This window comes from Pelodiscus sinensis, chromosome 4 (assembly GCF_052426305.1).
Source record: "Pelodiscus sinensis isolate ZL-2025 chromosome 4, ASM5242630v1, whole genome shotgun sequence".
Classification (NCBI taxonomy): domain Eukaryota; kingdom Metazoa; phylum Chordata; order Testudines; family Trionychidae; genus Pelodiscus; species Pelodiscus sinensis.
The window spans coordinates 29028383-29051006 of record NC_143055.1 but is presented as its reverse complement, the minus strand read 5'-3'; the positions used below and the strand labels follow the sequence as shown (position 1 = coordinate 29051006).

Sequence of the window (22624 nt, the reverse complement as noted above, 5' to 3'; positions counted from 1 at the left end):
AAAAATGTATACAAATTCTTACGGCCCATGAATTCTACCTGAGACTGGAGTGCCAAAAGGGGCCTTCACTTAGCAATGGCTCTAGCTATGTAAGATAAAATCTCTCTTTTGAATTGACTTAATATCGAACCTGCCACAATTAGGCCACACAGGAGAGAATAACAGCTGTTCCCAACTGACGACAGATACTGCTCAGATGTTGACAATTCTGTCAGAAAGCCAAAAGTGTTCCAAAACTTTTTCCATAAATACATTGTTCCTTTAGGAGCAGTAAAACATTCACAGCTTTGACTAACATGTTTTACAAATCAGCCTTTGCAACAAGAAAATAAAAGTACAATTTAACTTTGTATTATCACTAGCTAAATAAAAATTATGTAAATGTTGCTTGTAATAAATTGGAGACTGAAACCAATTACATCTAATATTAACCCAAGTCCACAATGTGTAATTTAAAGAAAAAAATACGTTTAGTACACATGAAAAATAATAAAATAACAGGCCTGTACACTTAGTTTCTTTTTACCAGCTGACCACTAGAGACAGCAGTAAATGTTTCCCTCATACTTTACCAAATTCAACACAAAGGCAATTAAGACAGTATTACAAGAATGTATGTAGTTTAGCTTATGTCTGAGGCCTGTATGATCTAGTACAAACTGGTCTCTGACTCAAGTTTAGGCTCTTAGAAATGTCACATGATTGACAAAGTACTGACTACATTTAACACAGGTCTCTATTGGCTGAAATCAGATTTGATCATGTTTGTAACTAAATTGCTTTCTAGTAGTCAGCCTACCAGGAAGAAAAATCCTTAGAGTAAAACTCCCAGGGCATGTCTAGACTGCATCCCTCTGTCGGCAGAGGGATGCAAATAAGGCAGATCGACATTGCAAATGAGGCAGGGTTTTAAATATCCCGTGCCTAATTTGCATACAAATGGCCGCTGCGTTTTGCCAACTCAGCACTTTGTCTGCAAAAAGCGGCAGTCTAGAGGGGGGATCCGTCGAGAAAGAAAGCCTTTTTCAATAGATCCTGTAAACCTCCTTTCAGGAGGCATAAGGGTTCTGTTAAAAAAGGCTTTCTTTCTCGACAGATCTCCTCTAGATGGCCGCTTTTTGCCGACAAAGTGCTGAGTCGGTAAAACGGGGCAGCCATTTGTATGCAAATTAGGCACAGGATATTTAAATCCCTACCTCATTTGCAATATCGACCTGCCTAATCTGCATCCCTCTGCCAACAGAGGGCTGCAGTCTAGACACCCTCACTGACTGCAATGGAGCCATTTCACCCTTACTACCATAAACTAAGGTTCTCCACAAGTGGAAGAAATTTGAATTCTCCATACTGCATAGGTGTAGTGTAGCTAACAATGATGGTGTCTGTTTGTGACTATTAATTTTTTATAAGAGCACAATAAAGTTAACAGAGAAAAAAACAGCAGAACAATCATTTCATTGCTCAGGTTTCCAGAACTACTATTTTCAATAAGGCAATGGAATGCTAGGAAGAAGGGCACAAACATTATGTATATTAAATATGAATAATTTTAAAAGTTGATATATATTTATAAATCATGTTATATGTATATGACACTTCAATGCTGTATACAAATTTCTGGTTATTCAATCAGAAAAAATCATAAAATAAAAATGATTTTTGGAATGTAATGTGAAATACCTCACAATCTGATTTTGTATGCATATTTCTTTATTAGCACCCTGGGCTGTTTATTTCATAGGCATTAATATTTCACCATAAAAATCTCAACTTTGGCATGGGTTATAGATCTGTACACATTCAGAAATTAAAAAAGGAACAAAATTATGAAAAAAGGATCTAATAAATCTTTACCTACCTTATTTCAAATTTATATTCAGTTAATCTCTGTCGTGCTACAAGGGTAGGGACATTGATTCCACTGATGTCCAAACTATTCTGTACAGCATTCCTCAGAGCATGTAGCTTAAACAAAAAACAAAAACAAACCAACAATTTGTAGATGGTTTCCAAATTTATGGACGACCCTGTACTGCACACCATTCAATCTTAAATGAATCAGTTAGTCATATGATAGAAAACTGTTACTCCAACAAGGTAAGTGGAAACAAATTAAGGATGTAGTTTCTGTATCCACTTTGTATCTCCTCAAAATGATAATTTCAGAGATTCATGAGTGAAAATTAAAACTACAGAAACCTCACAGACCAGTACTCATGATTACATAGTCATGATAATGGAGTGAACTTGAAACAATCAAATACAAAAAAGGATCACTCATATAACTGCTTGTAAACATTTTGTCTATATTACATCACCTGGATGGACAAAATGATCTGATAGCAAAGACTGCTCTATAAATAGAAAGGCTAAATATATCAACATGGTAATTAAACACACTGTATGAAAAATCTGTTCAAGTTTGCAGATGACACTAAGCTAGGGGGGAGAAGTAGATATGCTAGAGGGCAGGGATAGGGTCCAGAGTGACCTAGACAAACTGGAGGATTGGGCCAAAAGAACTCTGAGGAGGTTCAACAAGGACAAGCGTAGAGTCCTGCACTTGGGACGGAAGAATCCCAAGCATTGTCAAGCTGGGGACTGAATGGCTAAGTAGCAGTTCTGCAGAAAAGGCCCTGGGGATTACAGTGGATGAGAAGCAGGATATGAGTCAATGGTGTGCCCTTGTAGCCAAGAAGGCTAATGGCATATTAGGTTGCATTAAGAGGAGCATTGCCAGCAGATCCAGAGAATCCAGAATCCAGTGATTATTCCCCTTTATTCAGTTCTGGTGAGGCCACATCTGGAGTATTGCGTCCAGTTCTGGGCCCCCAACTACAGGAAGGATGTGGATACATTGGAGAGGGTCCAGTGGAGAACAACCAAAATGATGAGGGGGCTGGAGCATATGACCTATGAGGAGAGGCTGAGGGATTTGGGTTTGTTTAGTCTGCAGAAGAGAAGAGTGAGGGGGGATTTGATAGCAGCGTTTAACTTTCTGAAGGGAGGTTCCAAAGAGGATGGAGAAAGGCAGTTCACAGTAGTGATGGATGGCAGAACAAGGAGCAATGGCCTCAAGTTACAATGGGAGAGGTCTAGGTTGGATATTAGGAAAGACTATTTCACTAGGAGGGTGGTGAAGCACTGGAATGGGTTACCTAGGGAGGTGGTGGAATCTCCATCCCTAGAGGTGTATAAGTCTCAGCTTGACAAAGCCCTGGCTGGGTTGATTTAGTTGGGCTTGGTCCTGTCTTGGGCAGGGGGCTGGACTTGATGACCTCCTGAGGTCTCTTCCAGCTCTATGATTCTATGATAAGATTCACATTTAACAAAATATACTTAACAGAAATGCAAAAAAGTATTTACTTACCTTCCACCTGTCACGCTGATATATAAGCACCTCACAAAAAACATTAATTTTTCTTCATAACACTCATAGAGGATAGGGAATTGTTTTTACCAATATTATACAGACAGGAGTCTGAGGCACAGTGAGATTAAATAACTTGCTTGATGTCACTCAGGAAGGTTTTGGCAGGCTCAACTACATCTGAGTCCCCATCTAATGCCTTAACTACAAAACTGTTCTTCCTCTCAAAAAAATTAATTCTTTTTGGTATTTTCTTTCACCCTAACCTTGACAATGAGTGAAAAGTAAACCTACAGTAAGCATCAGCAGTTTGATTATTTCAGCTACAACATTAAATAAGAATGGGATAAGGAATTCCTATTTTCAGTTGATTGTAACTTTCTTAAATCATATTTTGCCCCTTCAGTTTCTCAGGATTGATCTTAAATTTCTCATTCTCATGCCTGAAATAATGGTTCATACCACAATGCCTTTATTTATTACAACACAAACTTTTTGGTGATAATATATGAAATATAACAATATATAAATAAAATCTGAATATTTAGTAGATATAAAACTAGAAACTGGCATTTTATTTATGACTGCTTTCCTTGAAAATGTCAATGTAAGGAATGCTTTTCAATACAATAGAAAAAATAATAACTGTATTCCTTTTACACCTACAACTGAGACTAAGCTTCACTTACCTCTCACCAGCTCTGTATGCCTGTTTTCCCTTTCTGCCTGTATGAGTCAATGGACACAACCTGGTAAAGCCATATCTTTTATCTACCATTCACTGCAAAACATTTTTGATATTCTGTATGAAGGATGTTATGTAAATTCTCTTTTTATTATAACAATTATACTGTCTTGTACCTCAGATCCCTTTTGAGATCCTACTTTAAATATATAATCTTAAACAAGTAGCTCTGCACTGAACATGGAGTAATGTTCACTATGCCTGTTGGACATATTCTAATCAGCTTTCAATTGAAATTCATTTGATCTGATGTTAAATAACAAATATTTGGGGAAGGGGTAAGCTTTCTAGAAAAACAGGATTATTTTCAACGATATATATACATGTCACAAAGCTAGAAGTTACATTGATACATTTTTAAGACTAAAATTCAGTTTAAAGCTTAAACTAACTACTGAGTATCTCAATAAGCTAGAGTAAACAATGAAACTACCTTATCTGTAAGGAGTTTGGTAAGGTTTTGTTGTCTTCTTGCTAGATATTGATCATACAATTGAGCCAATTTGGCTGCCAGAACATGTTCACGGCTAAAACAGGGATGATGGGTGAATATTAACCCAGAAACATCAATGTCCAGTTGAAACTGTCCCTGAGTATCTCCAGACCCGATAATATATTGGTTGGCATGCATAGGTTTTATTGCCTGAAAAGAAGAAAGAGTGAAACGTATCGAGATTATTCTGATGTGTGCATTACAGCTTGTAAAGATGGCAGTGAGATAAGCAATAACCCACTTTTCTACACCTAAATCATAATGCAATCAGAGCTGAGTTTTTACAACAGGAAAAATGTATGTTGTTTAATTAAAAAATCCTTTATCTGACAATTCAGATCCACAGACCCATTAACAGATCTATCATCTATACTGTATTAAAAATAATAAAAGGCAGAACGGGATCTATCAATCAACAGAAGATAGGGCAAACCAAACTGACCTGAAGGTCCTACGCAATAACTTCAATTATCCTTGACTAAAAGTTACATGATAAACATTATATTAGTAAAACAGTATGCAACAATACTAATACATGATTACTCTTCCCCGTCAATGAAGTGTGTTTCATCTGTTTCTGCAGTGCAGGCTCATTAATAGACCTGTGAAATTGGATTTGATGGAAAATTATATATCTGTAATTGTCACCAGTCTAGCCGATGAGCAACTTTCAGACTGTTATTGCAGAAGCAGCTGTAAGAACTTTTATCTCACAAAAGGGGGAGCCTTGTTTTATGCTAATGTACCATGGTATCTCCAAAAAAGGAAGGAAAATTTTAAGAAAGAAGTTATTGAAGTGAAATTAGCTTATTTGAATTTGCCTACACTAGGTTATTTTTTCTTTGCACAAATGTAGTACACCAACACAGCCTCACTGTGCAAACTCGTAGGCTTTACATTCTGCACCAATGTAAAGACACTTGAACTAGTATAGCATAGCACAGTGCAAGTCGTATTTTTACATCAATGCACCACATTTAGAGGGTTTTACTGGTGTAGGCACAACGATATAAGACTTCCATTGTAGGTAGATCCTTGAAATAGTCATTCAATTTTATAGTTAAGGATTCCTGAATATATAGTAACCAATACAGTAAAACCTTTGTTATCTGGCACTCTGTTAACCCAAAAACTTCGTTAACCGGCATTGCCCCCAGCCACAATACTGTCACATCTTCAGGCGCACAGGTTTACCATGACTGGCTTAACAATTTTTTATTTAAGAAGTACTAATCATCTTTAACTCAATATAGAAATGTGAGACCAACTGCCTCACACTACAAAACTACCAATATTAAAAACTTGAGTTTTACAATTATTGTCTATTGGTTTTTCCTATGTTGATGGGACCCTCAGATAACTGGAATTTTTAGATAACCGGAACGCCCTAATCCCTGAGCATGCCAGATAACACAGGTTTTACTATACTATGGTCACAATCACAACATATATGAAAGATAGCCTACCTTTCTATACAATGTTTCAAGTTCAGGTTCAATGCCTTCCTCCAATGAAAATATTGGAGGTCTTGTAGAAGATTGTTTAATTGGACTAGGCAATGCTAAGAGTTTGCCATCATCTCCAAACCATCTTTTCCCCTATGAATAATAAAGTGAGACAACAGTTTTTTGTAACACTTATACAGGAATGACTTACAAAATTACTATTATTCCAGAAAGTAAGATCCCACATTTCAGGAGACATTTAGCTTTTAATTCCTTTTCCTTAATCAAGCATACAAGAAAAACAATTTAAGCATAAATAACGTGCAACTGGCATCCCCAGCATATTTTAGCTGATTCAAATATAAAATTCTGACCATCCTGTAGTTTATTGATAAATCCTAGCCCAAAAGGAAATACATCTAAAGATTCCACCTGAACCCTGCATATACGTCCACTTTTCCTAATCTCCCAATCCTGCACTTGTTAAGAAAAATGCTTATACAGACAAGGCATAGGACACAAACTGCAATCTTGTTTATATCACTAAAAATACAAAAAAATTAAAAGATAGGGATATTGATAGTTATTCAACAAGATGGTTAGGTATCCAACCTTGTGCTCTGGGAGTCCCTAGCCTTTGAATGCCAGAAGCTGGAAGTGTATCATTCAACAATTACCTGACGCAACAAGCATTCGCCACTTTCAGAAGACAGGATATGCACTAGATCAGGGCTACTCAACTTAGGAAGCCCTGGGGGCCACAATGATACAGCACATGCCGAGGGCCGCAACTTAAGTGTGGTTTCATATACATGCAAATATATGAAAATATATGCAAATAGCTTATTTCACACTAATGGACAAATAAAAAAATTAAGGCAAGACTATACAACAATCAGGCCCCATTTAAGTCAGTTCTGCTGATATTAATAAAATGCAGTATTTACTTGATTTCCACCCATATGACAGCACCTTTAAAGAGCAATGACAGTCCAGGAATTTAACTACTAAAACACATATCAGCAGAAGACCATTATATTAACTACTTTTTTGTTTTGGCTCCCACCCGTGAGCCAGGTGTTGAGCCCTGGGTAAACCCAAATCAATCCGAGGGCCGCAAACAAACAGGCTGCAGCCCTGCACTAGATGGACCACTGGTCTGACCCAGTATGGCTGTTATATTCTTAATCTCTCTAATCAAGATGCTATGCCAATCTTAAAATAGTCATTTTATACTGCTCACTTTTGGCTTACGTCAATTTTCTAATATACAATAACAATAACCAGCTCTTACATAACAATTTTCACCAGCCAACAGCAAAGTACTTTATAAAAAAGGGTTTATTAACCACATCTAACAGCTTGAAAACTGAAGCACAGAGCACTGAAATGACTTGTTCAAGGTCATCCAGCAGGCTTTTAGTAGAGCAGAGAATAGAAGCATGGTTTTCTGAGTGCCAGGCGGGTGCTCCATCTGATAGGACATAGTGTCTAACTATAGTTTCTTCAGATCATTTTGATTTAACCTGTTATTGCACTATTACCAGCAGAACATTGCTAGAGACAAAGAAAACACATTTTTATTCTCTGTAGAAAGATAATGTTTAAGTGGTTGGTATCTGGCCTGAAACACTGAGTTATTGCCAGTTCCCCCCAAAAGTGCTTACTTTTTTTACTAAAAACTTTCCAAAATTCTGAGACTGCTCTCAGACCAGTTTTTAAAAATATATGGGTCCTGAAGGATAACAAAATAAAAAATTAATAAACTCAACAAGGAAAGGGCCTGAATTTTGAACACTCTTGTTTGTAACATTAAAAAATTTCCAACCTGAAATAGACACGAGTAATAATGCAGTGGTGAATTACCTGCTCCTCTCTCAGTATTCTGTTCTCTAGAATGTTTTGATTAGATAGTGATACAACGGGCCTTTCTCCTATGTAAAGACCCTCATCTTCTAGGTACCGTGGCTGCATGTTTTCAGGCACCTTCTGAGACATAGGAACTAAATAACAAACAAAGATTCAAATATGTAAGATATTTTATAGCTGGAGATATAATTGATCAGTGTTCTAAGGACTTGTATTGCTTTTTAAAAACTACCTTGATATTTTGCTGCTGCAAAGGGAATACATTAAAATATTGTCTGAAATTTGCCTGATGATGGCAATAACTAATATTGTTTATATACATATAATAAAACAGCTCTTATTTCCAAATAAGGATAGATCTGTAAGTAGACATTAATAATAACATTCTACATATGCTCTATATCAGGGGTGGCCAATCCATTTAACAAAAAGAGCCAAAACAGCTGCCCCTTTAAAACGGCCGCCATCTTGGGCGCCATTTTTAAAACCCCGCAGCTCCAACCCAGTAAGCACAGGGAATCCGGGGACCAGGGGGAAGCAGTGGGGGATGGGCCATTTAGAGGGGGTGCAGGAGCAGCTTCGCAAGCCACACTTTTGGAGGGCAAGAGCCATATGTTGGCCACAGCTGCTCTATATATTTAATCCTAAAGATTTCATTGTAGATACTTAAAATAGCATATAGTTGACTCATGCACCTTGGGGCACAAACTAAGGATGTTAAATATCGATTACTTGAATAGTCAATTAACCTCATGAATTCTTATTGGTTAGTTGACTATTCTATAGTCCTGGGGGCAGGACCGGCAACCAGTGCGCTCCAGCCCCTCTCTTGGGAAGCCTCCTTTACCCCGCACAGCTGCCTCTCTACCAGCTGATCCCGGGCTCCATGGAGCACTGCCCCATTGAAACGCCACTGCAGCTTTTCAAAGAGGAGGCGTATGTAATTAATTGCAATTAAATTTTGTAATCACTTGACAGAAAAATTAATTCTGTTCAATGGTGGGAAAAATTAGAGGGAATACTGGGCATGATAAAAGTTTTCAAGTTCATAAAAATTTGTTACAAGGAGGAAGGAAAAATTGTTCTTCTTAGCCTCTAAAGATAGGACAAGAAGCAATGGACCTCCACTTCAGCAAAGATGGGTTAGGTTGGACTTTCAGTCAGGGTGACTGAACATAGGAATAAATGCCTAAGGAGGTTGCAGAATCTCCATTGTTGTAGATTTTTAAGAGAAAGTTACAAATGCCTGTCAGAGATTGTTTACATAATACTTATTCCTGCCATGAGTGCAGGCCACTGGATTAGATGACCTCTCAAGGTCTCTTCTACGCCTCTGATTCTATGAAAGCCTATCATATGGGACAACTTAGGTCTCAGTGATTCAAAATTTCCTCAGCCAAAGACCGGGCTGGTAGTTGACAGACAGCAAGTACTGGGCATTGATTCCTCTGGCTGTACTTACAGTACCACAGAGATCCTCAGATAACACGTGCTACTGGAGCTTAGATCATGATATATTACAGTTAAACAATGCATATCATACCTGTTAGAATGCTTGGAATGAACAAAAATTCTCTTTCTTTCTGTAGTTGCTCAGAATAGCTTTTGTAATCTGCAGGTTTTACTACTAGAAAATCAGGAGCCATTTGACTGATAATGAATAAATCTTTATCATTAACAAGGCAGTCCTCTTCATCCTATATTTCACATGTAAAAATTATTAATTCTTTTATTTAGTATGACTTTTTAGTCTGGAAAACATCAATTTCACAATTTTGCATGCAAAAATGTGTTTTATTTAAATTATGCTGTCTAGTAAATCTTTGCTCTAATTCCCTCAGGAGCCAAGCAATTTGTTCTTTATAGCCAGGGGTTGTTTCAGCAAAAGATACCCACTGGGGTGAATGTGGCAACAGCTACTTCAACCCTGTGGCTGTGGTAGGAGCTGGAGAAGCCATCAGCTGCAGCCACAGCAGGGGGCTCCAGGGAGCAGGTTCATTACATCCAAGGTTTGTTATTATGAAGGATGTACTGTATTTTGTATAGCTAATTATACAAATCCATACACTAGAATGATCAAAATCAATATAAGAAGAAGTTACTCACCCGGTGCAGTAATGTTGGTTCTTCAAGATGTGAGTCCTTCAAGGGTGCTCCTCTCAGGTCTCAGTGCATCCTGGTGCCGCTGATCGGAGATTTTTGATGAGCAGTGCTCCTCGCACTGCATCTACTCACACAGCGTCTCATGTCTCTGTTGTTTGTGGAGTGCACGCGCAGCACGAGCCCTGTGTGTTCCTTTACTACCCCTAACGACTTCAAGCAGAGGGGAAGACAGGAGGGTAGTGGAGCACCCACAGGTACACACATCTCGAAGAACCATCGTTACTGCACCACTTCTTCACCAAGTGATGTTCCTGCGGGTGCTCCACTCAGGTGACTAAGTAGCAGTACTTGCCAGATGGCGGTGGGCATTGGAGTCACTTATGAAGAGGAAAGAAGGATCTGCCAGAGATGTGGAGGGTATTGGCCCTTTCTGTAGGGCGCAATGCTGTGCGAAAGTATGATGGGAGGACCATGTGGCTGCTCTACAAATGTCCACCAATGGTATGTTATTTAGGAAGGCTGTTGTTGTGGCCATCGAACGTGGAGCATGAGCCCTGATAATCTGTGGTGGCTGCTTGCCACAAAGTTCATAAGCTGTATGTATGCAACTGGCATCCATTTGGATAGACACTGTGCTGAGACGGTTGTTCCTGTATGTGACCCAGACCAAGCTACAAAGAGTCTATCTGATTTTCTGGTTCCCCTAGTTCTATCCAGGTAGAATGCAATCACTCGTTTTGTATGTAACGTGTGCAAGATGGCCTCCTTGGAGGAGTTATGAGGTTTAGGAAAATAAGCAGGTAGGTAAATGGGTTCATTTAAGTGGAAATCGGATATGACCTTTGGGAGGGACTTTGGGTGAGGCCTGAGTATAACGTTATCCTTGGTAAAGGTAGTGAAAGGTGGGTCAGCCATGAGGGCTGCAATTTCGCCTACCCATCTTGCTGATGTTATTGCCACTATAAAAGCCACCTTCATGGATAGATACTGTGGTGATGTAATGGTTAGTGGCTCAAAGGGTGGCCTGGTGAGGGTGTTGAGAACCACGTTCAATTCGCACGGTGGCACCGGGGGCACAGATTTGGGTGTGTTTTCCATAGGCCTGTGAGAAATTGCTTCACCATGGGATGCTCAAAGAGAGAGAAGTCATCCACAGGTTCATGGAACACCGCGACCACCACCAGGAGGACACGGAGAGAGCAGATAGAAAGACCCATGTCGCCAAGGTCCATGAGATACTCCAGCATGGTATATATAGGGGCAGTGTTGGGATGTAAATTGCATGTTGTGCACCATTGCTGAAAACATGTCCATTTGTTTTGGCAGGTGCTTCTCATGGAGGGCCATCGACTGTTCAGTAGGATGTGTTTGACCCTGTCTGAACATGTAAGTTCTTCACTCTGGAACCATGGAGAAGCTATCACATGAGTTTCAGAGTTTTGATGTTCAGATGGCACGTCCTGCTGTGGTGCTGCGTTAAGAGGTTCGGCACCGCGGAGAGAGGAATGGGTTGATCTATCAAGAGGTAGTGTAAGTAAGGGAACCAGGGTTGTCTCGGCCAGGCGGGGACTATTAGAATTACTGTGGCCTAGTCGGAATGGATCTTGTTGATCACTCTGGCAAGAAAAGGGATTGGTGGAAAGGCACAGAGAAGGGGAGCCGCCCAGCGGATGGTGACAGCATCCACCTCCAACCTTTTGCCCAGTCCTGCACAGAAGCAGAACTTGTGGCATTTGTGATTAAGTGGAGTTGCAAAAAGGTATATAGCTGGGAAACCCCATTAGCGAAAAACAGAGAGGAGAATACTGGTATTGATATCCCACTTGTGTTGGTCTGATAAGTGTCTGCTCATGAGAAGAGGGACAGGGTAGGGGGAATGGATGTGAAGGGGATTGTGTAACCAGGCCCCATGCATTACGACTGCTGCGGCTGTGACCCTAGCCGCCGTGTCAAAGTTACATCCATTTCAGCCTAGAGGGCTGTTTTTTGCTATAGATAATTAATGATGGACTGGAGGTGCAGTCTCTTAATGTCAGGAAGGTCCTGAAGCAGGTCCTGTAGTTTAGCATAGTTGGCATGATCACAGTTAGCCAGGAGGGCTGTATAATTTGATATTCTGAATTGGAAGGTGGCAGAAGAGTACACCTTGCCGCCAAAGGTGTCCAGCCGCTTATGCTCTTTGTCGCGGGGTGCAGATTTAAAATGTGGGTTCTTAGCCTTGTGATTCACCAAGTTTACAACCTGTGAGTTCGGCTGGGGATGTTCAAAGAGGAAGTCCACATCTTTTGCAGGGACAAAGTATTTTCTATCTGCCCTGAAGTTTGTTGGGGGGATAGAGGCAGGATTTTGCCACAGCACATCTGATAGCTCCAGGATAGCTTTGTTAATGGGTAGAGCTATTGTTGAGGATGCCAGTGGTTGTAGTATCATCAGTAATTTGTATTGCTTACCTTGAACCTCTTGGAGTGTAATGTCCTGATATATCCGCTTAAATAGTTCTTGAAATTGTTTTAGATCGTCTGCCAGTGGAGAGGGAGACATCTGGGAAACTGCCTCGTCTGATCTTGTGGATCTGGGGTCATGTGAGGAACTCTCCGAATCTGAATGAGGTAAGTTATGGTTATCACTGGAGCCCATGTGTGTTATTATTGAGAGCGGGTGAGACAGTGAGGAATGTGCGGATATGGTTGGGAAGCATACAGACGTGTGCTGTTGTAACAGAGGAGCTGTATCTCTTGGGTGGTAAGCATGGGAGGAACGTGGCCGGTACCCCTGCCATGGTTCCCAGGGGCCATTGAGGCTGGAACTGCTGTGGAGGATACATCCACAGCTGGTTGGACCACAGGGGATGTTGTTGTAGGGAATGATCCTGATATGAATGCCAGGAAGTCATTGATCCCGAGGGAGATGAATGGTATGATAAAAATCTGTTCCTATGTCCACTGCCATAGTCAGCTCTTAGTGAGAGCAGCGTAGGAGAGTGGGGAGCCCTTTCTGGCATATGAGCATATATAAGACACCACTGAGGAGCATGGTGAGCAAGCTCCTGATCTGAGCAGTGTGCCTGGCTGAGGAGAATTTTGTAAGTGCTGCGTCTTGAATAGCATCTTCTTATGCTGCAGTGCTGGAGTGCGGTCGAGTTCGATCTCACCAGTATGTTCAGGCACCGTAGAGGTGCTGGTGGGAGCTAGTGGTGGTGGCATATGCTACTTTGTAGGTGCCGCTACCGCAGCAGCATCGACTGGTGCAGTGCACTTAAGTTCTGATTCAGCTCACCTGGCTGGTGCAGACTTGCGTTTCTCCATGGTGCCGGAAACTGATGGCACCGGGGAATGAGAGGCTCTGGGCAGTGCTGGTAATGAGCGTGACAGGGAAGCCTACGAAGCTTGTGAGGGTGGTGAAGCCGCCCTGTCAACTGGCTTCTGCTGTCCCCATGTGTCCTCAGGTTTGTCCCGTGGTTGCAGAGGAGGTTTTTGAGCCGTGTTTCGTGGTCCTTTCTAGCTCTAGCTGTCATGTTCTGACAGTGAGGACACTTTTGTACTGCACGAGTCTCTCTCAGGCATTTAACACAGGAGGCATGGTCATCAGAAATAGGCATCGAGTTTCAACATGAGTCACATCTTTTAAAGCCAGGAGAACCTGGCATGTTGAAGAAAAAAGCCACATCGGCGGTGCTTTTCTGTCTGTCTCTTTTTTTTTTAAAAGCGAACATTGAAAACTATCATTAACTGGCTAAACTATGAAGAAAAGTCTAAACTAACTATAGTAATTTTGTTTTCCCTGTCAGGAAGACGAGCACTACCCTGACTCTGTCTTCAGCTGAGGATGGTAGAAAAGGAACTGACAGGGCTTACGCCACGTGTACACTCGACAAACGGCAGGGGCGCGAGAAGCAGGGTGTGCAGGCACAGTGCAAGGGGCACTGCTCACCAAAAATTTCTGATCAGTGACGCAAAGATGTACCAAGACCTGAGTGGAGCACCCACAGGGACACCACTTGATGAAGAATCACAGTTTACTGAAGATGGTAGCAAGTTACTAAATGTTAGACTATTAGAAATATAAACTCAATTTCATTTTAATAAAATATACAGTTTACTAACAAATACTTTCATACATTCTACCACCCTTAGGGTATGTCTACATTGCCACCCTAGTTCGAACTAGGAGGATTAATGGTAGTTCGAATTAGGAGCTTTAATTCAAACTACCTAGTCCGTGCCGCATGTAGCCTCGGGCAGGGAGTTCGAACTATGGGGCATTTAAAAATGGCAGCGCCTGGGAACATGCAAGTTCATTTGCAAGTTCGAATGCCTACATTAGCCACCCTAGTTCGAACTAGGGTGACAGTGTAGACATACCCTTAGAGTACATCTACACTGCACAGGTACTTCAGGATACCTCGCATCTACACAAGCCGCCCACTATTTCAAAATATTTTTCAAAATAACGGGCGTGCTATTTTACCATCCCAGTAAACCTCATTGCACAAGGGATAAAAGATGGCTTGAAATGGCATGCTATTTTGCAATTGGCGCCGTGTAGCTGCACCAAATTTGAAAATAAGCTAGTTTGAAAGAGATTTGAGATAAGATATGCAATTTGCATAGCGCAAATTGCATATCTTATTTCGAGGTTAGGGTGCTGTGTAGAAGCACCCTTACTGACACTAAGTACACTAGTCTCCCAATAATCTCTTTGGAATTAATGGGACAATTTATAGGGGAAGATACTGCTCAATGAAAGAAAAGATGGAAGATTTAGGTCTGTAGTTTTAATCACCTTCCTTTATGTTTTGTCATCCTGTTTTCATATTATTTTGAAAAAACAGCCTCTCATAATTTTTCTCTCAATCTCTTTAATGAATGTGCAATATTAGCCTGAGGTAAAATTGACACTTACTGATACAATGTCTATTAATTTATTCAGTTTACTATGAAATTCTATTTTTTTCCATGCAATTATAATTATAGTCTGCGTTGTGTCAATTATTTGTTATATAATTATTAAGCAAGAAGTACTTCACTACTAAAGAAAAAGCACTAACTGCAAAGAAAGCAACTTCTATCTTGTATCAGTGTTTTGAAAACATAATCCTAACATTTGCTTTTAAAATAAATTATAAAATGTCAGTTTTTATTAAGTGGATATGCAAAAATTAGCATAAAAAGTCTGACTAAAAATATAAAAAAGTATGTCTGATTTGTACCATTTCATCCTCTGTTTGTTCTTGCTGATAGTTTACTACAGATTCCTGTTCTTCCTCCTCCTGATTTAATTCACTCTTTTTCTTGCTCTTATTTTCATCCTTTATATTCTCTGGTTCAGGATCAAAATTGAAAGTAAAAAAATTATATGCTTCTTCAGCAGAAGGAAAATCAGTCTGGACCTAAGAAAAGAAAGCATCATTTATGGTCACATTTACAGTATTTTAATACAACTAAAACAACTAAAACTATCCTTTAATTAGTAACAGCATAATGTTTATGAATCATTTTAAAAAAAATCACACAAACACTAAAACATTGAAATCAAGCGTCTGTTAGATAGCTTACATTTCAAACTCCTATTACTTAATAAAACACATATTCTATAGTAAGGTTTTTAAATATCAACTGCTTCAGATTTAAATTTGCTCATTTTTTAAACACAAATACACCTGAAATATGATCAGACACCGGAATTATGTTGTAGCTGTGAAACCTTAAGTCTCACACGTGGGGGAAGTAGAGGGGCATTGTGCAAACACCAGTTTCTGGAGATATTCTGCCCAAAGAACTATCAGGCAGAAACAATGCTCTTGAGGGAATTTAGAGAAGCACAGTGAGAAATGACTTTTACACCAACCAGCGAAGGCCCCAGAATCTGGCACGCTATACTGAGGGGGAAGAGACATTGTCTTGCCTTGCCTCCTCTGGCACACCTGGTAGCGACATATGTATATGCACCTACACCAGTGGTCCCCAACGCGGTGCCCGTGGGCGCCATGGCGCCCGCCGGGGCATTTGTGTGCGCCCACTGACAACCTGGGCCGGCCCTGCCCCCGGTGCGCGGTGCACTGGAGGCGCCGGCCCCAGAAGCGCGACACGCACCGGCACCTGGTGCGGGGCGCTCGGGCGGCCCCAGCCCCGGGGCACATGCGGGCGCGCGGCGCTGGTGCCGGCCCCAGGCGTGCGGCTTGGGCGTGGTGCGCAGCTCGGGCAGCGGCGCCGGCCCCCGCCCCGGGTCCATGGCACAAGACGCTCGGGCGGCCCTGGCCCCGGCCCTGGGGCACATGCCAGCGCCGGGTGCAAGGGCATCCCTGCCCCTGGCGTGCCCCAGGACGCACGGCGTAAGTGGCCCCGCCCCCGTGCGCCCGGGAGCCTCTAAAGGTTGGGGACCACTGAGCTACACTTAGGGAGCACAAGTTGTCAAAATCTGTCCTTAACAGGCTGAACTAATCTTTATAATATATACCTTGTGGCCCAATTAACAGCAGTATTTTGTTGCCATGCATATTATATGTAGAAGTATTGTGACTGTCAATCTATAAGAGAGGAATGTCTAACTAGACATTAAAGCTCCTGTGGGCCCCAATCCTTGTGCCAACATGGCTCTCATTTCACAATTCAAGATACTTTTATCAGAGATTTTTGGGGTTATTTTTAACATTTGTTGGTGAAGTTGCTATGGGGATTTATGAAGATGATCATATTTTAATTGTTTATTAATTTGCTAAGTACCCCAAAAATGGAAACGGCATTTTGCAAATTAAAGTTGCAATCCTGACAGCTGCTTCTCACAGTGAAAATCCTGAAGCCACACAAGAGTCCCACCGAGGTCACTAAAGGTTACTGTAATTAAAGAAAATGATTCTTACATGTGACTTTTGCTTGAGCTTTTTGACAGAATCGTGAAACTTGACTCTAGGAGATGTCTGGGATTGATCTTCCTGCATCTGTCTTGACTCATCTTCATCAGACTGCATAAAAACATCTTTTAAATTATTATACAAGGTATTTATTTACAGCACATCAAATGAATGTGGTGAGTAGCTGAGTGTACAAACTACTGAATGTACACAGTAAAATTTTATTCTGATGAAATATTTATTAGAAAGTGGGTGCAGCTGCTAGTAATGTTAGCTCTTTTCTCTTCTAAAGCAAAGCAAAACAGAATTACTCAAATTGTTTAATAAAACTTGTCTGATTCTAATTATGAAAGGAAGAATAGAAACATTTTATAAAATTGGAAGCGGATACTATATTGGCATTTTCCATACTTAATAAAGGAATGGTCAACTTTGGGATACAAGGTAAAATAGAAGTCTTATATTCTTCCACCATCTTGGACCATGTAATCATTTATACAGAAAGCCCTCCAAATTCATGGGTAATACCTTCCGGAGATAGCTGCAAATACCAAAATACACAAATACAGGAGTGGGGGATTTTCACAACTCAAAAACACCACATTGTCCAAAATGAGTGTTTTATTGCCTGCTAAGTATCAAAGGGGTAGACATGTTAGTCTGAATCTATAAAAACAACGAGAAGTCCTGTGGCACCTTATAGACTAACAGATTTATTGGAGCATAAGCTTTTATGGACATAGATACACTTCGTCAGATGTATGACGAAGGCATCACAGGCAAGGTTTCATAGCAACAAAAAACTTTAACTTCAAAGAAGTGGATTTCCAGTTTAACTCAAACACGAAGATAATACTGTATAGTTAACAAACTTCAACTTCAAAACTAATCAGCCAAAGAGTTCTTTTAACTCAATCACTGAGAATCTTACTGTTCCTCCAGGACGGGGAATTAACAGAGTCAGTTTGCAAAGGAACATTGATGGGGGAAGCTGCGAGGGATGATCTCATGTTCCTTTTTGGTCTGCTGATTCCAATTCCCTATTAACTTCACATTACGTAAATTGTGCCTCTTTTTACATTTGTCAGATCACCCTTGCTTGCAGTGAATGACATTGCACTGTCATGACTCCCCAGCACACCCACAGACCAAGGACCACACAACAAAACCTCTTCCACTTTGCCAAATCGGCCGTTTTAGAGAAAGGCTTTCTACTGTTAAGTAGGACCTGTTGGACAACATCTAAGCAACACCTTTCCTCCTCATTCAGCCCTGCAGCAGCCACACTGTAAGGTGCCAGGAGTTGGTCGCCAGATGCATGGTTTGGCATCTGTGAGCAGGTCATACAGAATGGAAGGCTGAATTAACTCAGCAGAGAGGTCTTAAAACCAATGCTGCCTTCACTACGCCAGGGCAATTAGGATGAGTCTGGCTCAATCTGCCTCAAGGTTGGCAATGACCTAAGGAAGGACCAGGATAGGAAGGAATTAATTCAGCAGAGTCGACTGCCAGCTGCAGCAAAAAGCATCGTACAGGGAACCTTGGCTGAGCCACTTCCCAGAATGGAATAGGAAATACTTTCCATTTTCCGTTGTTGCACAGAGGTGCACCCTCTTACCCAAATCATGGGGACCTATGTTATGAACACTATCCAAAGAACATTTGTCTTCAGAGACTACTCATGTCTCAGGAAGAAAACCCTACTGAGATGATCTGCAGGACAGTTCTAGATCCCTGGTAAGTGGACTCCTGTCAAGGTGATGTCCTTCTTGATAAAGAAATACCACATGTTGACTGCTTCAAGACATTGTGAATCAGTGAGACCTTCCCCCAGGGTTTGTTCACATAATATACTGTGGTAGTATTTTCCATGTGTGAATCACTGAATGCCTGATTCAGTGTAAACAGCACAACATGCATTGTGACTAGCCTGAAATTCCTGCATGGGGACTCCTGCCAGTACAAGGACTTCAAGACTAATGGAGAAAGGTGAAACACTGTGTCCAGAGAATGAAGGGCAGGGCAGGGCAGCAAACCATGCTGAGCCACATCTGAAGAGAACAAAGAAATATGTCTAAAATGTACTAGAATTCTTTAGCTCCGTGGTCACCAACCCGTTGATTGCGAGGCCTCGACCAGTCGATCACGAGGTGTTCGGGCAACCCTGCGCCCCATTTTCCCCCCACCCCCGAGAAGCCCCACTGCCTACCTCTAGTGTAGTGCCGGCTTCCCGCGGGGTGGACGGAAGTCCTCTCTGAAGCTCGCATCACTTCCGGGGGTTCCGGAAGTGCGCGGGCTGCTCCCCCTCCCACAGCTCTGTTGCGTGCTGGTTGGCCCTAGAGGAGGAGTGCGGAGGCTTCACTGTGCCGGCAGCGCCGGAGGGGTGAGTTGGGCGCAGGGGTTTCCCTGCGCCACGGGAGCGGGAGTCGGCCCTGAGGTTTGGCCGGGCTGCGGGAGAGGAGGGAGTTGGCCGGGCCGGGCCACGCCGTGGGAGGGGGGGTTTGACCCCGGGGCAGGTGCCCACGGGGTGTGGCCATGCTGCAGGAGGGGGTTGGCTGCGCCGCGCCGCGGGAGGAGGGTTTGGCCCCGGGCAGGTGCCCGGGGGGTTGGCCGCACTGCAGGAGGGGAGGGGCCGCGCCGCGGAAGGGAGATTTGGCCCCACCGCGGGAGGGGTGGGAGTTGCCCCATGTGCAGGCTCCCGCGGGAGTTTGACCCCGCCACGGGAGGCGGGGTTAGCCCTGAGGCAGGCACGCTCGGGGTTTCCCTGCGCTGCGGGGGGCCCGGAGGAGGCATGTGCTGGCTTCCCGCGGGGAGGGGAAGGGGGGGGAGAGAATCTTGGGAAGAGGCAGATGCAGGTGACTCTGCTGCCACTGGCACCCTGTCCCCGCTCCCCAGACTCCATTCCCCTGTCCCCAGCTACAGAACTCTGTCCCCATTCCCGTCCCCACTCCCCGAACTCTGTCCCCACTCGCCTGTCCCCATTCCCATCCCCACTCCCCGAACTCTGTCCCCACTGGCACCCTGCCCCCAGCCGCAGAACTCTGTCCCCACAAAATGTATAATTATAAATGCTTCATTTTAGATTTAAATAGCATGAATAAAAAACAGACCATTTATTTTATAACTATAAACACGTGATTTTAATTTTATATATCACATAATTTAAAAATAAAGTGTTTATCAGAGTGTGTAAGTAAGGGCTGGGGATAGCAAGTGATGGACAGGAGGAGAATAGAGAGGGCAGGGCTTCAAGAAAGGGGCGGGGCTTCAAGGAAGGGGCGGGGCGGTAGATCTTCGCCTGTTCTGAGATTTAAAAAGTGATCTTCGGTGTAAAAAGGTTAGAGACCACTGCTTTAGCTGTTATAGCTGTGTGCCTTTATAAAAAGTTACTAGCAGACTTAACCAGTGTTGCCTGGGAACTTCAGGACAGGGGGCTGGTGGTGTGTGTGTGTTTGCAGGAGTCAGGGGAGGGGGGTAGGAGGATGTGGGGGGGGAGAGGAGAAGAGGTAAAAGTGAGGGTTGGGGGGTGTAGGGCAAGGGGCCCATTTGGTACACAGAATTTGGAGGGGCTAATACCTAGGTCAGTGTTGGGCAACCTGAGGCCCATTGGGGTTCTATGTGTAGTCCGCAAGACATTTTGTTTATCCTTGCCCATGTGCAAGATTCTACTGGTTTCCATCCACATAGGTTTTTTCCTATCAGTATTACTAAAGTAACACACATGTAAAGCAAGAGAACGTGAAGAAAGATGCGTGTTGACTGCGCACACCATTGACTGTGAGAGCCATGCATTCCCTCTACATCCAATCAAAGCGCTATTACGCTTCAATCGGCAGACCCTGCAAATTCTAGATATGCAAGCACAGTTAACGAAACTACCCTATATTCCAGATACGACAATCCTGCAGACCACTGAGATCAAGGAGGGCCATTTATTAGCCTAGGTTGCCCATTGCTGCTCTAGGTGATAGAAGCCTCACTTGAAATCTATGCTATAACAAAAGAAAATGTAATACTGTAAGTATAGCATGTATACGAAATGCATTAATTGGAAAGGCTCCTGTTCACTAATTCTTTAATAGTCAGGGATGTCTGTCTTTCGGTCTAGCAGATGATATCAAAATGCAATAAAAATATTTTATATAAGAAGATTATCTTAATGATATTCAAACAACTGACAGTTGTATTACCTTCACCTTCTTGATAAAATGACAGCATATGGAGCATGTACACATGGACAGTTTATTTCTCACCTTTTTATCCCCTCTGTTTTCGGATTCCCTCTGTCTGAGGCTTTTTAAGCGCCTTGGTTGTGGACTGGGGACTTCTTGTAGTAAAGCACTTTCTGCTTTCGACTAAGAAGAACAAACAGAAATTCTGATAATATATGAGTAATTTTTACCAATTCTTAGAAATTCAATGTCTTACTACAGGTAATATTAAATGAAAGATATTTTAACTGTATAACCATATTAAATTATTACAAAGAGACAGATTCTGTTTCCATTTATCTTACTATATATTTTTAAAATGTGCATCTGTGCATCTATCCTTCTGTAACTCTGTTCAAGAATTCCTCCTAAATGGTAAGAGCTAGGACCATGAAATTTGGTATGCAGCTTCCTCTTATTATAATTTAAATCCAGGCCAGGGTTTGGAATTTGATTGTTCTCATACAATGGAAAGAGAGGGGTCTAGTAGGAAGGCATTATACTGTAGAATGACCACAGAAAAGGGCACCAAGGAGCCAGAGATGGGGACTAGGACAGCTATAACCCCATTGGACCAGCAGGTGGGGGGAGGCTATCTACTATATATTTCAGTGATTTTGCCTGTTTGTCCACCAGCTGGGGAACATGCACCTCTACCCCGCTATGCCTGCTGAAGCAGTCATGGACAGGTGCTTCTCACTTGGCCCCAAGGTTCTGCTGTGAGAAAGGGCTGTGGTTGTCCTCTTTCCAAGGGGTTGCCTGCATCCTGAACCACTCATCACCAGCCCCACCCCAGAGCAATGATATAAATGAAGAAAAATAAAACACTTTTGAGTTAAGGATCCGAGCAATGCCAGGTAAATCTTCTAGTAACAATATACAATAATTTTCTCCAAAAGTAGCCCCAATAATTTCAACAAGACACTAGCACGGAAAATATTCAACATGAAAGTGGTAAGATCTGACTTACTGTTAAAATGGTAAGATTTTTCTAAACATTAGTGTTTATATTACAAAAAAGAATTTAACTTGTTTAGAAAATAATATTGAAATCATCTAACAGGAACTAATCTGTACAATAAATATATGATATTAACAGAGTTACAAAGGCTAATTTAATTCATTCAGTTATGCAGCACAAAACAAGAAAGATTGATTACATTCTCATAAATCCTATAAAATAAAATATAATCCTTTATAAATGCTCTCACCCTTGCAGCTTTTAATTTTTCTCTCATCCGTTCCCTAATGGAAAATTCTGCAAAGCTTGTTGTTGATGTAGAAGGGACAGGAGGCAAACCTGAAACAGAAAAATCACAAAAATCTAGAGTTACAGGTTTTTGGTGGCAGAATCTAAAATTGTCATAAAGGCTTGGTATTCAAAATATGCACAGGATGTGGAAATATCCATTTCCAACAGAAGGACTTCAAACTGAGAAAACATTAATATATACACATTGATTTTAACAAAGAAATTTCCACGTATCAAAACTTACAGGCTAGCAGTTTAACTCCTTTAGCCCAGCCAGATCTGCCTT

The 22624-nt window shown here is 41.8% G+C and overlaps 1 protein-coding gene across 5 annotated transcripts in view; it reads right to left on the bottom strand.

Moving 5' to 3' along the window:
• CC2D2A (coiled-coil and C2 domain containing 2A) overlaps positions 1-22624 on the bottom strand; it is a 124334-nt gene that overhangs the window by 82347 nt on the left and 19363 nt on the right. For 4 of the 5 annotated variants that reach the window (XM_075930702.2, XM_075930704.2, XM_025178410.3 and 1 more), the window contains 9 exons: positions 22298-22386; positions 21129-21230; positions 16885-16986; positions 15235-15414; positions 9466-9619; positions 7920-8056; positions 6075-6206; positions 4549-4758; positions 1859-1965 (listed from right to left, as the gene is read on the bottom strand). In XM_075930702.2, coding sequence (XP_075786817.2) covers positions 1859-1965; positions 4549-4758; positions 6075-6206; positions 7920-8056; positions 9466-9619; positions 15235-15414; positions 16885-16986; positions 21129-21230; positions 22298-22386 — 1213 coding nt within the window. Of the gene's footprint in view, positions 1-1858; positions 1966-4548; positions 4759-6074; positions 6207-7919; positions 8057-9465; positions 9620-15234; positions 15415-16884; positions 16987-19084; positions 19212-21128; positions 21231-22297; positions 22387-22624 lie in introns of those variants that run through there. The other variant, XM_075930706.2, reaches the window with a different exon arrangement.